The 18,656-nt window shown below is 38.9% G+C and overlaps 1 protein-coding gene across 7 annotated transcripts in view; it reads left to right on the top strand.

Moving 5' to 3' along the window:
* The window catches only part of LOC126190189 (glutathione S-transferase theta-1-like), a 112,151-nt gene that overhangs the window by 8,535 nt on the left and 84,960 nt on the right, over positions 1–18,656 (top strand). For 4 of the 7 annotated variants that reach the window (XM_049931002.1, XM_049931003.1, XM_049931000.1 and 1 more), the window contains exons 3-4: positions 8,588–8,675; positions 8,761–8,911. The exons of the other annotated variants lie outside the window; for them this stretch is intronic. In XM_049931002.1, coding sequence (XP_049786959.1) covers positions 8,588–8,675; positions 8,761–8,911 — 239 coding nt within the window. The remainder of the gene's footprint in view (positions 1–8,587; positions 8,676–8,760; positions 8,912–18,656) is intronic. 7 annotated transcript variants of the gene reach the window in all.

The raw sequence follows: 18,656 nt of genomic DNA, 5'->3' as shown, positions 1-18,656 counted from the left end.
CGTCTGTTATGTTGCATTGTATTGAACATAACTGTGGTAATATTTTAATTTAAATAGGTGTCTTTCAGATGGAAGAATTTGAGTTAAATACACACCTTGTTTGGCTGTAGAGCTTTCTGTTGTCCACAATCAGTTTCCAGACTACATATGTGGACCATGTTCTATTGTTTCTGTTAATTATGATTGTCCTTAGATGAACCTTGATAATATTTGTTATTAATTATAGTCATGCACCCATCTCATGGCAATCACTTTTTTTCAGTGGAGACTGAGCTATATTGCCATGAGCTCTGGTACGCAAAGTGTGGTGTAGTCATTAGCATCACTGGCTGGTGTGGTGAGGGTCATTGATTTAAACCTGACCACCAGCAATTCTTTCACATTTGTCATTTCTGGAAGATTCTTGAAATATTTTACATTTGTAATGTTTGTATACCTGTAATATTCAATGGTGGTATGAATATTAGCATTCTGGAATGTCCGTTGTTTTTATAAATGACTGCACTCTCAGTCCAGGAGGTGAGTTCTGTTCTGTCTGTAGATTGGTGTCAGTAATCTGCTTTCAGCTCTAAGTGTTGTAATTAATTCGTAATCCCCTCTCCAGGTTTAGACTTGATTGTGGTTTCTATATAACATTGTTCGGTGGATATGGCAGATACATCAGATCATGTGTATCACCGTAGCTCCAATCAGGCAGTGTAAAAGCCATCTCCTGCATGGACAGGAAATGTAATACAAACAGCTCATCATTCCTAAGATCCATTTGTTCAGGGAACCAATGGACTCCAGACCGACAGGAAGTCAGCTGCATGTCGGTTATCTATCAGTGTTTTCTGGAGACGTTGGTCTGGACCCGATGAAATGGTTAAAGGGATTCAACTGGTTCTTGCCAAATACATGATTATGTGTTTTGCAAATGTATACTTCTACATGGGCAGCACAGCCCAACCTGGCAATGGATTGAGAAGCTAAATAGCTGCAACAAATTCCATGCTGAACTGAAGAAACTGTTTGGTGACAATCAACAGCAAGTCCACTTAGCAGACCAATTGAAGGACAGGTGCAGTGTCATGGCAAAACAACACAGCCATACAAACAAATTGGTTAGGCCCGTTGCAACGTTGTGAATCCAAGTATGGCAGAAATTGACAAATTCTCATGCATTTAGTGAAAGGAGTCGCAGAAGATATGTACCAATCTCTTGTGGTAAAGGATCCCACTACAACAGAAGAATTCATCAGGTGGTGGCAGTGCATCCAGGAAATACAAGAGAAAAGAGTTGGACAGAAGAGGTATGATGGACTGCCGAATGTGGTCCCTATGGCAGTTGTGAAAGAGCACCATGACCTCACTCCCCTCATACACAGGCAGTTAAGTATGATTTGCAGTGTATCCATGTAGATGTAGAGTTGTAGCGTTGTATGGCAGCCTTCCAACTGACAGGTACAATCAACTCCTCTATGTAAAACGTCCCACAGAAAAACAGACATTTGTAGGATGGAGGACAACACACCAGTCTGTTTTCACTGTGACCACCTGGACGTATTGCATGCAACTGCAGAGAAAGAGGACGAGTATTCCACAATTATCCCACACGACATCAACCATAACAACAACCCTATTCATGTCAGTCAACTGCAGACAATTAAAGTTGACCTGTGAGCCAAAGTCCATCGCAGTTCCCTGGAAAAGATTGCTCCCTAATATGCCATAGCTGTTTCCTGTTAGTGTGCAGAGGTACTAGCTGCTTGCCCACCCACTGAATTCAGGAAAACTAAGTGATGTGGCCATCCATGGAGGTGAGGCCACCAACGACGAAAGTCTTCCATGGATGAAGGTTACCAGGATAACAGGAAATCTCATCAATGTCCTCATCAGTGACCAACTAGTCCAGGTGCTAATTGATTCAGGGGCTTCTTTTCCTGTAATGTCAAATATTTATGCTGCCAGCTAAAGAAGACTATGTTCTGTGATGCAAAAGCAGTTGTGCTGAGGGTCACAAATGGGAAATACACCCAGCTGACAGAAATGTGTATTGCAAGAATGGCTATCAGTGACAGAAATAGCCCTTCATATTTGTTGTTTTAACAGAATGTAGTCATGATGTTATTCTTGGATGGGACTTCCAGCATGTATCACAAGGAGTCGCAGAATGTGTAAGGTCAGAGTTCCAGGTGGACAAAGATATTCCAACAAGCACACTTTACAAAAATTGATGTGGATTTTTGTATGTTGTTGAAGAAATTGTTAGCCCACCATCATCAATAAGATGAGTTCCAGTCATCATTTGAGATGCACAGTTAAACTATGAAGACTTTGTTAAATGCAAAAGGCTACTAAGGGCACAAAAGAAATCTACATGTCAGTGCTGATCATCAATTTTATGGGTGGTCAAGAATATTGAATCATCAGTTGTCACAAGCAGCCACAACTTATCACTAAAGGTGCCATGTGGTTATAATTAAAGTGCAGCTACTCATGGAGGTCCCGTATGGGCTGTAATTATCATATGGCAGTGAAACTTGGTAGATATTCTAATGCTTTATTGCAGAGCCGATTTATGCTGGAAAAAAATTGGTTCCAATTTTGGCCATCAGGTGTAAAGCTGGTGTTGCACAGTGCCTTGTCGACGTCTCAGGTACTCATATTGAACAAATTGGGTAAGTGGCAGATAATAATAAAATCAACATTATGTGTTTCTCACTTATTTGAACTTTTCTGCCCACATCCAGTTCCAAATCAATTACATATGGAAACCTTCCTATATGTCTTTCTTGCATTCGTAGTGCCAGCTTTGCATCTGGTGGCCAAACTTGGAACTAATTTTTTTCCAGTGTAAATTGGTTACACATTAACACCTTATGATATCTACTAAGTTTGTTGCCATATGAAAAACACAGCCCACACTTGACTTCTGTGAGCAGCTGCTCTTTTAATTATAACCATCTGGTGTATGCTTAGGGACATGAAACAAGTCAAGGAAAGGTAGCTTAGTGTTATCGACGAAGAATTGTTCTCTACTACCACTACAGATAGAGCAGGGGAGGAAGCTACTACTGAGGTGCCAATAGGTTCTGGCCTGGCAGAGGAACAACATTGGCAAGTAATAGCCTTTATTAGGCTTTATTTATGAAGGGTCTTAATCCTCAGCTTCATGTGTGACATCCGAAAAGCGACAGAGAAAATGATATGGCCCAAAGTAGCATTTTAGTAACTTTTCTGACAGTCTTGCTTTCTGAATTTGCATAAAAATCCATACCATATCTTCCAGGCTCTCTCTCACTGTCTGGTGCTTTGGTATTATAGCACTCTGAATTTTCTCCCAAGTGTTCATGGTCTATATGCAAGCTAGCAGCCTCACTTCTTTGGCCCTTGTGATGATGATGTGTCTCATGAAGTTATCCTGAGTATCATCTGGTTGAAATGGAAACAGTGCATCCACTGTTCTTTCACCTTCACGACCCTGGAGTAGAAACAATGGCATGTAGCCTGTAGTGTCTTGCTTCACTGTGTTGTATGCGGATGTCACTAATGTCAGTGTTGTATCCCAATCTTTCTATTTGACATCAAATACGTTGAGCGCATTTCTGCCAATGTCTCATTAAAACATTGTGCGAGGCCATGTCTGTGGATGCTAAGCGGTTGGCATCCTGTACGTGATTTCACAAAATGAAATTGCCTCCAATACTAGTCTGGACTGGAAAACTTTTCCACAACCAGAAATCATCACACAGGGTGCTCCATACTTCAACATGATGTCTTCTACAAGGAACATTGCAATTGTCAGAACTTCAGTAGTTGGCATAGCTTTGGTGATAACTCTAACAACTGTGGGGCACTCTTTCTCGGTTCTAGGGTAGCTCTTCTTGGCCTTGAAGAGTACTCTTTTCAGACCTTTCTGAATTTGTACTAGAACTGTCTTTATCCTTCAGTGTGAAGTTCTGTCTGAGCAGACTGTGGCTGTAGTACGTGGTGATAAACAGGAGACTATATCAGGGCTGGAGACTTTCAACAGCTGAGAAGTTATTGCGTATCTCACATTTCAGATATGTGAAGTGTATAACAGATATCGTGGTTCATGTCTACAATGCCATTGGTTCTTAGGACCAGGAATCATTGTAAAGTAAATGAATCAGAGTCTGTGTCCGTACGGGTTAAAGGTGCACGGTTCCACATTAACACATTATGTTATATAATAAGTTTCGTTGCCATGTGATAATTACAGCTCACACTGGACTTCTGTGAGCAGCAGCTGCTCTTTAATTATAACCATCTGGTGTATGCTTAGGGACATCAAACAAGTCTAGGAAAGGTAGCTTAGTGTTATCAATGAAGATTCATCCTACCACTATAGATAGAGCATGGGAGGAAGCTACTGCTGAAGTGCCAATAGGATCTGGCCTGACAGAGGAACAACATTGGCAAATAATAGCCAATCAGTTTTCATATGCTTTCAAATCTGGAGTGGAGGAAAAGACAGAGCAGCCCACGATAAAACTCTGTATCGACACTGGGGATCATCTATTGATTACTCAGTGCTCATATAGAGTGCAGCCAGCTGAACAAAGGATAATCTGGGAGGAATTGGAAAATGTGCTGCCAGGTATCATTAAAAATCCAGAGTGAACAAGTTCAAAAGAAATATATCTGTCCCTTGCTGTGCATTGATAACACCCTGGAATGCTTGAAAGGAGCTATGTATTTCTCAACTATGGACATGCAGACAGGATACTAATAAATCGAGGTTGATGAGGCTGGCCTTTGTGACTCCTGATAGTCTCCACGAGTTCAAAGTTACGCCATTTGGATTGTGGAGAATATGCATCTTCTTTCAAACATTTGATGAACAACCCACTTTGACACACTTAAATGGTGACATGTCTCTTCTATCTGGATGACATTGTCATTTTTTGATGGCATTTGATGAATTTATAAGCTGATGACAACCTTGTTGAAATGTGTTCAGACTGCTGGTCTTCGCCTGACACTGAAAAAGTGCCTCCTTGTTGCTCAGGAAATAAAAATCTTGCGGCACCTAGTGAATGGCAGAGAGTCTGTTCTGATCCAGAGAAAATAAGAGCAGTCACATATTTTCTTTCTCCATGGCGCATTTGTGATCTGAAAGGTTTCCTCGCAATGTGCTCGTACTCCCAGTGATTCATAGAGGTCTTCTGTACCAAGGCATGTCCCTTACAAGAACTACTGCAGGGAGATGCCAAATTTTCGTGAAACAAGGCACAGGAAAGCTCTCCGTGCGCTTAAGGAGGTGCTAACATTTTCTCTGAAGGATGCTCAGACAGAACTTCACACTTATGCTTCTGGTTTTGGGATAGGGACAGTTCTAGTACAAATTCAGGAAGGTCTGAAAAGAGTTCTCTTCAAGGCCAAGAAGAACACCCTACAACCGAGAAAGAGTGCCCCACGGTTGTTAGAGTTATCAACATATTCTAGCCATATTTACTTGGCAAACTGTTCACCGTTGTGACAGATCACCATTCTGTATGTTGGCTGACTAGTCTGTAGGGTCCGTCAGGTCAGTTGGTGAGATGGGCACACATGATTCAGGAATACATCACCATCCTACACAAAAATTGGTGCAAACACAAACAAGGACGCTGTCTGCCTTTGAAGAAATCCCTTGGTGGAACATAATAGTGCAGACTAAATCTTAACATCACTGCATTAAATGACATTGCTGCTGAACAGAGAGAAGATCCATCACTGCTGAAACCATAGAAGTCCTGAAGAATGAGGAACTGACCCACAAGGATTCCAGTTGATAAATAGAACATTGTATAATCTAGTGGGGCGGAAATGGTTGCTTGCCATCCCAGCTCATCTGTGGCTACTGATTCTAAAGTATTTCCTCGAAAGTCCAGCATCTGATATTGTCACAAGGGATTTGTGGAGATTCTACACAGAATAAGGCACACGGCTCAATGGCCAGGTCTCTACTGATCTATTAGACACTACATGAGCCACTGTAAGGAATGCCTTTGACAGAAGCCCCATTTACCTTTGGGGCACATTGATACAATCCTGCCTGCAGCACTGCCATTCCTCTGAACTGAAATCAATCTCTTGGGGAAGTTCCTGAAGTCGACAAATGGGAATTGATGGATAATACCCTGCACTGACTACCTCAGCTGCTGTGCTGTCACCAAAGCTGTGCCGACTACTGAAGTTCTGACAATTGCAAAGTTCCTTGTAGAAGACATCATGTTGAAGTATGGAGCACCCTGCGTGATGATCTCTGGTTGTGGAAAAGTTTTCCAGTCCAGACTAGTATTGGAGGCAATTTCGTTTTGTGAAATCGCGTACAGGATGCCAACCGCTTAGCATCCACAGATATGGCCTCGCACAATGTTTTAATGAGACATTGGCAGAAATGCACTCAACGTATTTGATGTCAAATAGGAAGATTGGGATACAACACTGACATTAGTGACATCCGCATACAACACAGTGAAGCAAGACACTACAGGCTACATGCCATTGATTCTACTACAGGGTCATGAAGGTGAAAGAACAGTGGATGATTTGTTTCTGTTTCAACCAGATGATACTCAGGATGACTTCATGAGACACATCATCACCAGAGCCGAAGAAGTGGGGCTGCTGGCTTGCATATTGACCATGAAAGCTTGAGAGAAAAACTCAGAGCGCTATAACACCAATGCACCAGACAGTGAGAGACAGCCTGGGTGACATGGTATGAATTTTTATGCAAATTCAGGAAGTGGGACTATCAGAAAAGTTACTAAAATGCTACTCTGGGCTGTATCATTTTCTCTGTCACTTTTTGGATGTCACACATGCAGCTGAGGATTAAGACCATTCATAAATAAGACAAAAGTGCAGAGACATTGTGCCTGTCCTCTGTATGAAGCCCTACGTAAGTCCAGAGGTGCAGATTGGCAATTGGTGGTTCAAGAAAAATGAAGACTCACTCAGTGGTTATGAAGCTTCGACAGAAGGGACTATCTTCAATGATCATCACAGTGAAGAGGATGCAACAACACTACTGGAATGTAAGAATCGATCCTTGCAACCATACAGAAGACCATTCAAGAGATCTCAGGTATTTTGTGCTGTATTCGGCTCCACTGTGGACTTCTGAAACAGCGGGAGGAGTGCCATGAGTTCTGGTGCATCAGTGTGGTGTAGTAGTTAGCAAATATTTTGTATTCAAGGTTACTTCAGCTTTGTATTTGTATACAAATAAAAATATCATTTACCAAATTGTGGTTAGCACCACTGGCTGGTGTGCTGCGAGTTGCTGGTTCAATCCCGACCACCAGCATTTATTAATTATCTTTTATTTATCATTTCTGGAAGGTTCTTGAATTATTTTATGTTTGTATATATGGAATATTCAGTGTTTGTTAAAAAAAAAAAAAAATGCACTCTCTGTCCGTAAGATGAGTTCTGTTTTGGCTGTACATTGCTGTCTGTGATAAATCTGCATTCATTTTTAATTGTTATACTACATTAACGATCCTGCCTTTGGATGTGGACTTGATTGTGATTTCAGTGTGATGATATAGTACTATTGTTTCTCCTCTCCTCTATCTTGTTATATCTTGACTTAATTTTGATTTACCAATCACAGAATGGCTAATAGTATAAAGGCTTTCAGTGGCAGTTACCTGTATAAGGGAAGGGGGCAGGGGATGTGCATTAAACACATACATATATACATAGCCCAAAAACATTCAACAGCCTAGATTGCATAAAATTTCTTTATTTATGACAACCAGTTTCAACAGAGTTTACTGTCATCTTCGGGTTTTAAAAATATTTTTAAAGATAACAGCAAAGTCTGTCGAAACCAGTTGTCTTAAACAAAGATATATTTATGCGCTCTAGGCTGCTGAATTTTTTAAGTATGCAAAACAAATCACTCCTTCAGTCCTTTCGAAATGAGGAAATTCAGTCATGTGTAGACTACTCGATGACATGCAGGAAACACCAGATAGGAATGAGATCGGTTCTGCTTCTAACTGAACATTAGATTTAATGTTGCATATTTCTTTTTACTGAAGTTTTTAAGTTGGTTCTCAGTTTCACAGATAAATGTACAGGACTCAGAATTTTTCATGGTTTTGTTCCTCGGGATTTACCTGCCAGTAACTGTTCACTAACAAATTAATTTTTGAGTTCTGGGTAACAAGGCAAAGTTTTGGGGAGTACTGTATAGATAGTCCTGTAATGACATGACTAAGCAGTGAATATGTGTGCTTCGTAGAGGGGCTGACATTGAAATTGTTGATTATCAAAGCGGTTGTACTGGATTTTATAAAGTGTTTCTTTTAATTGATTCTTTTAGCTTTCCGATTCACAGTTGTTTCATTACTGACTGAGTAGAAATTTCAAGCACTCACATTTTAGCTTTGTTAGTGTTTTTTTCTGATTGTATGTGGTATTTGTTTTGGAAGCAACTATTTTGTAATTCATCTAATGTGTTATTATTTGAAACATCATAAACAAGTACTTGGAAGGTATGTAACTAATAACTTTGAGCATTAACTAACGTACTTCAAGTACACAATTATTGCAGTATTTTCTGAGCATTAAATTTTTTCAGGGGAACATTACAGTGAAGAATATGCTAAGATAAATCCATTTCAGAAAGTTCCAGCTGTTGTACATGGCAACTTTGCACTTTCTGAAAGGTGACTATAATTTAACTATGATACTCTTTCCATTTAAAAAACCAGAGAACCAGCTAGTACAGTAATTATATCAATATGCTTATAGTGTGGCCATCTTACGCTATCTCTGTCGAGAATTTGAAGTTGCCGATCACTGGTATCCAAAGGACAGCAAGGCACAGGCAAGAGTTGATGAGTACCTTGAATGGCAGCACATTGAAATTAGAGCCAACTTAGTGAACTACTTCCGAACAAAGGTAGTATTTTCCTTTGATGAAGTAACCTTAATTTAGAAAAATACAAATAGAAGCTGGGTTCTTTTTTTATCATCTGTCTTTTGACTGCTTGGTAGCAGTTCACCATGGTTTCCTTACTTATGTCAGTCTCTTTATCAAAGAGCAGCACTTACACCCAACATCATCAGTTATTTGTTGTATGTATATATTTTTAGTACCATGGAAGTTGTAACATGATGTCTTGACACAAACTCTATCTATATTTCCCGTATATTTAGTGAATAGAGTAAATAGTACAGTTAAGTTTGCCATATAGTGTTGTTTCTGAGTGAAGTACAACTAGCTCTATTTTCAGTGCCAAAAGCTAATGTTTGTATCAACAGGCAACTGTTTTTTTAATGCAAAGTAAATGCTGTTATAGCTTAGGTCTGTCACCCCATATATCATACTGCACACAGAATCATTGTGATGATGTTAAATTGTTATTTTACCTGCTTTGTACTAGTGAAACAACCTTCTTCAGCACTATCTTCAGTAAATGCTTCAGAATGTACCTTTTAGTCTGGTGGCAAATCCTCATCCCTTTGCTCCTAGGGAATACTTGTTTGTATTGCAGCTGGCAACCTATATAGAGCCAGTAAGGCTGGGGGGCTATGAAAAGCTCACTGGCCACCTTCAGCACCACTATAAAGTTTGAAGCCTACCAGTATAATGAAACTCATGAGGCTGTATAACAAATCACTGGAACAGTTACACACATCCCTGAAGAGACAATTCCATCTTTCTTCAGTCCTTTCCATGAGAAAACTTTGCCTGGTGCTCTGGGTAGACCTCTTCCTCATTCTCCTCCTTGTGTAGTTGATTCTGAGATATGTCTTTATCCTTTCGGACCCACTGTTATCTACATCCAACATTATGATTTTCTTCTGTGGCTCTGATGTTGGACAATGTCGGGCACATTTCCATTATTCTGCTTTCCGGCTGCCCCATTGTTGCAATTTGCTATGTACATGGGAGCTCTTGGTATGAAGATCTGACAACTCGAAGTGTGTTGCATTCACATGTTTCTAATAGGATAATGGGCAGTATAAGATGAGTAAGTGATGATGATATTGCCAGGTGGCTTATCTTAGGCATCGAGGATGAAGGACAGTTTAGTGATGAAAGCAATTAGGAAGAAACTTCCACTGTGTGCAGTGATGTAAGTTCTAATGAAACAGTATCTGCTGATGTAGTGGAACATGATGAAGAGACACTTCCCTTAGCAAAGCTCTGGAAGATTGATCACAATGGTGGGAGTAATCTCATGAAGGTTACTTTTTTTGTCATGCATCAAGGTTTTACCATCTCTCATGGTGTTCAACGAAAATCCGAACTTGAATACTTCCAACTCTTCTTCACTGACCATCTTATTAGTGAAATTGTGAATGCTACAAATGTGTGTGCTAAAGAAAAGGCGCAGAAAGTCACTCCACTTATAAAAAACACAATGTGTCACTCGTGGAGGGATGTTCCATTAGAAAATCTGAAGTCTTTCCTTGGGTAATATTGAACATGGTCTTGAATTTGGAGGCAGAATTCTTTGAAAGTTTTACAGAAGACTGGCTAGAATGAACTCCAGTTTCTGAGGATAATTTGTCTCAATTTTTCTCCCAAAAATTTTTGGATGCTGCATGAATTCCACCTGTCACAGTTCAGGGGTGTCAGAGTACGAGAGGGAGCAAGTTAAAGAACATTAGTGAGTATATTGTCTGTAAATGCAGAGAACTTTATATATTGAAAAGGAATATGACTATAGGTAAGGTAACAGCAGATTCAAAGGAAGAATTCAAGTCAAGTGCTGCAATCCAAAGAAGCCTACAAATTGGAGTTTACGAGTTTCTGTCTGTGTGATTCAGAAAAGATTGTTTTTTCTCACATTTAATATTATGGAAAGACAATTATAGGAAGTCTAATTCATTGTGTTTTACATTTTGTGAACCCAAATAGTCGTTCATTTGGCACAGCAATTGCTAGTAGTACAGGTGGTTCGAAGTATCACATCTTTACTGACAGGTTCTACACAAGCTGTCAGCTTGTTTGGGAATTTCATCTATTTCCCATAGAAGAAATCTTATCTGACAGCTAGTCAGCCAGGTAAGAAATGGAGATGCAGAGAAGAGAGAAAGACCATATACTGAATCTTTTTGACTATGGCATATTTCGTAAATATGGGTGAATTTTATTATGGAATTGTGGAAATTTATGCTGCGGCTAGCATAAATTACGATGGATGTAACCTAAGCTTATACTATATTCATATATTGGCAATAGTCAGTAATTGAATGACTGTTAAGCAAAATTTCTTCAAACTTAATGTATCCCAATTAAATTTTCTGTTCTACTATTACTTAAATATACACATGAGACTGGTTACTTTTAATACTTAAATATTCACACACAACTATTAGTATGTGGAATAATTAGAGGTATCACTTCTTATCCTTAATTAAAAGTAAATGAATAGATATTTCACATACACACCACTTTTTTTGACTTTTATAATAAAAATTATTTTTATCAGAAAATGCACACAATACTATTGAATGCACAATATTATCACTTCACTTCTTAATTTATTTTACTCTTTTTACCTTTTTTGCTTGAAGCGAAGATCAGTAGGCAAGCAGCGTACTGCAAAACGATTAATTTGTGTTTTTTGTAATATCAGGGAAATTTCTGTCTTCTTGCCTCATGATAAATTCAGAATAATTTGATTTAATATCATGAGTATCGTGTTGGAACCGTAAGGAAAAAATGTCGAAATTTGGAACTGCTATTACGAAATGAAAGCAGAAATGTTAAATGGAACAATTATTATTTAACGAAGTAAATAATTTGTACAGAAATCTAACATTTTGGGAATAATTCTCACAGTTTTGAACATAACAAAGAATTGTGCTGTATTTTGGCGAAATACTTGGAAATTACAATAATCTTAGCTTAACTCTGGAGCAAAAGAATAAAGCATTCATAATAAGATGATATTAATACTCACAATTGGTGATAATAATAGAATGATTAAATAAATTCCCAGCAGGAATACAAATTTAGTTCATTCGAATAAAATAGGAGTCTGATAGCGTAAGATGCTGTCAGAAAGGCGTGTGATTAAAGAAGAGGAAAAAAGATGAGCGTGCATTTTTATATAGAACAAAATACCGGTGATAATGGTACGCCGCTCTCATTATTCTGGGTATACATATTCGCTGACTTGCAGCGCATTTCATTGACTCAGTGGTTAAATTATATCTTTAAACCTTAATATTCCGATAGAAAAAGAAAATAGTATGTTAATACATCGTGGACAGGGCACAATATTATAACCATTATCATCTGATACCAAGGAGAGACTAAATGGAAAGGGGCATTTTATAATGCAAAAGGAAAGAAAAAAGAATTGCATGGAGAAAGTAGGAAGAAGAGAAACCATTTTCTACTTTAAAACATGCAGGAGGAAGCCTGGACTTCTCCTGGGAGAATGTTTTAAAGATCAGCATTCATAAACAAAAACACCATATATAGAGTCAAAAACAAGTTTAAAGGAAAACGAAATTGTCAAGTGACCTTGTACTGCATTTTTTTTTTTTTTAAACCTGGATCGCAATAACCCATAATCCCTTACACCCTTTATCTGCGTAAAATTTATAACAGTTGCAGAGAACGCAAATAGTGGAAAAATTGGGTTAGAAAGGGTTAAACCTTTTTGTGAACCAAAAACAATACAGGTCATGCTGTAGTCTAGCAACGTTGTCACTCTGTCCTCCCTGAATAATCCTACTTGGAAACTATATAAGCCAGTAGTCCTTTGTTGAATGCATGCAGCATGTTCACTATCACTGCCAGTTTTTGCCCAAACATCATACATCATGAAAACATAAGTTTATTTTTGTGTGACTCAGTGAACTGTCTACCTATAAATATGCTGATATTGAACATATCAAGATTTATTGGTCAACGTTCAAAGTGCTGTCACCACCACCAGTTTCATTGGGACATGTCACATTGGCATTCTAGGAAATGCATTCCTAGAATGTCAATGTGACATGACCCAATGAAACTGGTTGTGGTGCCAGCACTATGAAGGTTGACCAATAAATCTTGGTATGTTCAATATCAGCATATTTGTAGGTAGACAGAAAACTGTCACAAAAATTAATCAAAGGTCGTGGAAAAACTGCTACCAGTTTGTGTTACACTAATCTGAAAATCTTGGTATGAAGTGACAGGCCACCACTACCTCCAAGAAATTAAATACCACTGATGCACGGAGAACTCCATTTTGAGCCTCCCAGAAAGAACTACATACACTATGCACACTATTAAGACTTGCCACAAGAGGCCTGTTGCTATACCAATCTGGTTCTCCTGATCTCTTCTCGGTCGCGCCACTCTTGATTACCTCGATGTTGAAAGTCTGAATCAGTGTGTGATGGTGTCTTCTCAGAAATGTATAGGACACTGCCATTCATATTGTATTATATTGCATGTATTATTTGCAAAGTAACTATGACCAGTTCATCAGCTAGGCAAATATACTAGCACACTGAATCAGTTCAGCACCTACAACACCTAACGATCACAGTCCAGTGTGGAATTTTATTATTATGTTCAAAACACTGTTGACGTTTACTCCAAAATGTCACAGTTCACACTCAGCACAATCCTGTAATAATTTATTATGTTGGATAACACTTCGGTAGTTAATTTAATTCAATCCATAATGAGTCTCACTATGTCCAACAGTCACCCATTTTGGCATTCCATACGTAACATCATTCGCTTAAAATGTTCTTTAATTTGACATACTGCAGTCACTCAAAAGTCTTTAAACCAAGTGATAATCTTCCACAAGTCATTACAAATTTCACAACAGTTCTCATGAGAAATTATTACTTTCTAAATGACACCATCTGCTAACAGTCTTAAAGAATTATTAACTTGTAAATTTATTAGTTGGGTGGTAAATCGTAAATATTATTTCTCTGAAGCAGAATTAATATCGAAGTTCCCTCCAGTGATGAGATCCAAACAAAGCGCTATATTGAGATCTAAATTCCTGCAAGAACTTGATGCAGTCACAAGTCTGGTCAGGTATTCTTCAGTGCATGCTTGGTTGCCAAACCAATGCGTGGAGGTGTATAAAATGTTCTGTATTTCCTAATCATAGATGTGAGCTGAATTTGACAAGGTTTTTGTTCCAATATCCAGGATGGTTCTGATATATGAGCTGCTAGACTCGAGGAATATGATCAGAACTTCACACAAAATCTTTTCCAAATTCTTCGGCAGACTTAAGGGACCATTCTCCTCAGTCAACATGTAAAATAAGTGATTTTTATGATTGTTTTTGGAAAATCTGATGAAGCAATCAGTATAAATCTATATGCAAATTATCTGTTGATTCTTGCACAACATTTTCCGATTTTTTTATTTATTTATGTTTTTTATTTTTTTAAAGAAATTCAGCAATAATTAAACCCCTCACCCAAGGAGTCCAAGCCGCTATATCCAGAATGAGATGTGTCCTTAATGGAAGTCCTGCAGTCTGCAAATCTTACCTGAAATCAAAAAACAATTTTCATAATCTATAGGGTATTGGGTATGGAATAATGGTGCAGTTTTATGAAATTTGAAAATAATAAAATGGCAGATGTTTGAAACAAAGATTAGTTTTTCTGTGTGTTTTTGCAATAACTAATAAATTAAAATAAAAAATTAGCCTGTTGCTCCTTGCAGACATACCTGAGGAGTGATTCAGCCAAATTTCAGAGAGATATCATCATTAGTGTCCCCGCAATCCGTTCCATCAGCTTGAAATTACAGTATCTCAATAATTACTTCTCATTGTGGGGACTAACCCTTGAACTATCATAGCCTGCAGCAGTGTTGTCACACATAGCATCTCCCCATATGGTTACCCCCATAGGTAGAGGAAATACACTGTATGTCAAGCTGATGGAATGGATTCTTGACACCAGTAGAGAGATCTTTCTGTAATTTTGCCGAATTACTCCTTGAGCGTGTCCCAAAGGATTAGTAGGCTATTTTTTTTTTGTTTTAATTTATTCATTAGTTACTGCAGAAAACATGACCAAGACACACAACAAAACTACATCTTTGTTTCAAATGTTCACCATTTTATTATTTTTTTAAAATTTCAAAAAACTGTGCTATTACTCTGTGTGCAATATCCTACAGATTAAGAACATTGTTTGTTTTTTGATTCCAGAGGTGATTTACAGACTCCAGGACTTCCATCACGGACATACATCATTTTGGACAGAACAACTTTAACTCTCTGGATGGGGGGCTTAATGGTGACTGAACTTCTTTAAAAAATCAGCAGCAGCCGGCAGAGACTCAAGCGGCCAAATGGAAGTAACCGATTTTGTGACATTTTACAAGTTCGTAGCCAGGAGTGAATTGTATTGTTTCATCTGTGTGCTTTATTAATTTAGTTTCTTGAGTTCCTGCACTTTAATTTAATATCTAATAGACACAGTTCTTGCGTTTTTGTTTGCGACAGAAAGTAAACCGATTTAGTGACATATTAAAAGTTCCTAATCAGGAGTGATTTATTTGGTCTCACTTGTGTGCTTTGATAGTTCAGTTTTTGAATCTTTGATAAAATTTGTTAGACACAATTCTTGCATTTTTGTCAGTGTCTACAGTAGAGTTCCACAGCACTTGTCGATAGTCTGTTTGTCTCTATAGTGTAGTTTTCCACGATCTTTAGTGTGGATAGGGACTGTGATGGCTGTGTGTGAATGCGAGCTGAGTTAGTGACACATCGCACTCAGCTTCAGGCTGTGATGGCCCTAGCTTGAAGCTGCAGTGGATGGGCATTACTGTTGTGGGCTGGCCATGCAGATCCAATGGACATCCAGCATGTCTGAGTTCGCTGATCAGTCCGCACTGGTGACCATCCCAGTTACTGCCCCCATTGAGATTGACCACTCACCTATGCTTGAGTGAGAGGTCGCCTCAGGGTGTTGCAGGCAGCGAAAGACTTCCCAGGAACCACACATAAGACCTCACTAGTTAGTCTGACAAACAGGTTCCAGGTGCTGCCAGTGACTGACACTGTCTCTCAGCCAGATCAGTTGCCTACACTGTTTTGGAGGAAACCTCTCAGCCTGCAAGATCCGGGCACTCACAGAGGGTGGGATTATTGCTAGTTGGGAGCTCCAATGTTAGGCACGTTATGGAGCCCCGTAAGAACATGTCTGCCAAGGAGGGGAAGAAAGCCAGTGTGCACTCCGTATGCAAACTGGGTGGAGTCAATCCAGATGTGGAAAGGGTCCACCCCGATGCCATGAAGAGCATGCAGTGCAGCTAGCTGCAGGTGGGTCACATCGGTACCAATGATGTGTGTCACTTTGAATTGGAAGAGATTCTCTCTGGTTTCAGTTGGCTAACAGAAGTGGTAAAGGCCGCCAGTCTTGCTTGCTTGGTAGAAGCAGGCTTCACCATTTGCAGCATAGTTGACAGGACCGATTGCGGACCTTTTGTACAGAACCGAGTGGAGGCTCAGACAGTTCTGTGACCATGTAGGCTGCAGATTCTTCGACTTGCACCATACAGTGATGGGGTTTCCATTTCTGCTGAATAGGTCAGGAGTCCAATAAACACAGGAGGTGGCTACATGGGTAGCAGGGGCTGCAAGGCGTGGACTGGTCAGTTTTTTAGGTTAGAGAGTCTTGGGAAAACACAAAAAGAGCTTCATTTTCAAAGGATGCAGGTCGAACATAGGAAGAACGTAGATACAGTAACCATTGGTATATCAGTTGTAAATTGTTGTAGCTGTGTTGGAAAGTACCAGAGCTCCAAGTGCTAATAGAAAGCAATGATGCTCAAATTGTTATAGACATTGAAAGCTGGAGACAAGTTCAGCCTAATTTTTGCAAATAACCTAATGGTGTTCTGAAAGGATAGGCTAAACACTGTTGGCAGTGGCATGTTTGTTGTTGTTAGAAGTAGTTTATCTTGTAGCGAAATTGAATTAGTATGGGCAGAGGTCATTCTTGGCAAATGGAATAAAATAATAATTTGGATCCTTTTACCAACCTCCCAATTCAGATGATACAATTATTGAAAGGTTCAAAGGGAACTTTAGTGTAATTTCAAAAATGTACCTGACTCATACAATTATAGTTGGTGGTGACTTTAATTTACCCTCAATATGTTGGCGAAAATACAAGTTGAAATTTGGAGGTATGCATAAAACATGATCTGAAATTGTGTTAAACACATTCTCCGAAAATTATTTTGAGCAGTGAGTTCATGAGTCCACGTGAATAGTAAATGGTTGTGAAAGCACACTTGAACCCCTTAGCAACAAATAATCCTGAGCTAATAAAGAGCATCAAAACAGATACTGAGGTTAGTGAACACAGGGTTGTCGTAGAGAGCCTGAATATTGTAACCCCCAAATTTTCCAAAAATGAGTGAAAAATATACCTATTAAAAAAAAAAAACAGGTAAAAATTCACATGACGCCTTCCTGAGAGGCAATCTCCACTTCTTCCAAATTAACAATGTAAGTGTAGGTCAGATGCAGCTTCAATTCAAAGACATAGTATCAACAGCAATTGAGAGATTTATGCCAAATAAATGAATAAACGACAGAACTGACCCCACTTGGTACACAAAATGGGTCAGAACACTGTTTGCAGGAACAACAGAAAAAGCATGCCAAATTTAAACAAATGTAAAATCTCCAAGATTGGCGATTTTTTACAGAAGCCCATAATTTAGCATGGACATCAAAAAGAGATTATGGTCGTATGCAAAGTATGTAGGCTACAAGACACAGTCAGTGCCTTCTCTGCACGTTAGCAATGGAAATACTATCAATGATAGTGCTGCCAAAGCAGAGTTACTAAACACAACCTTTTGAAATTCCTTCACCAAAGAAGACGAAGTAAATATTCCAGATTTCGAATCAAAAACAGGTGCCAACATGAGTAATTTAGAAGTAGATATCCTTGCAGTAGTGAAGCAATCTAAATCACTTGATAAAAACAAGTCTTATGGTCCACACACTATACCATTTAGGTTCCTTTCAGATATACTGATGCAATAGCCCCATGCTTAACAATCACATACAACTCCTCACTCAACGAAAGATCTAAACCCAAAGGCTGGAAGGTTGCACAGGTCACACCAATATTCAAGAAAGGTAGTTGTAGTAATCCACTAAATTACAGGCCCATATCATTAACGTCGATAAGCAGCAGGATTTTGGGACATATATTGTGTTTGAACATTATGAATTACCTGGAAGAGGACAATCTATCGACTCAGTCAACACAGATTTATGAAACATTGTTCCATGTGAAACACAACTAGCTCTTTGTACACACGAAGTGTTGAGTGCAGTTGACAAGGTGTTTCAAACTGATTCTGTATTTCTAGATTTCCACAGCTTTTGACACGCAAGGGGATTGCGTGTCAAAATGGGCTTTTAGTGAAATTGCGGGCTTATGGAATATTGTCTCAGTTATGGACTGGATTCGTGATTTCCTGTCAGAGAGATCACAGTTCATAGTAACTGATGGAAAGTCATTGAGTAAAACAGAAGTGATTTTTGGCATTCCCCAAGGAAGTGTTTTAGGCCCTCTGCTGTTCCTTATCTATGTAAACAATTTAGGAGACAATCTGAGCAGCAGTCTTAGGTTTTTTGCAGATGATGCTGTCGTTTATCATCTAGTAAACTGGTCAG

The sequence above is a fragment of the Schistocerca cancellata genome, chromosome 1 (genome assembly GCF_023864275.1).
Source record: "Schistocerca cancellata isolate TAMUIC-IGC-003103 chromosome 1, iqSchCanc2.1, whole genome shotgun sequence".
NCBI lineage: Eukaryota > Metazoa > Arthropoda > Insecta > Orthoptera > Acrididae > Schistocerca > Schistocerca cancellata.
Note: the sequence above shows the minus strand (reverse complement) of the source record. Positions and strands in the feature narration are given on the sequence as shown.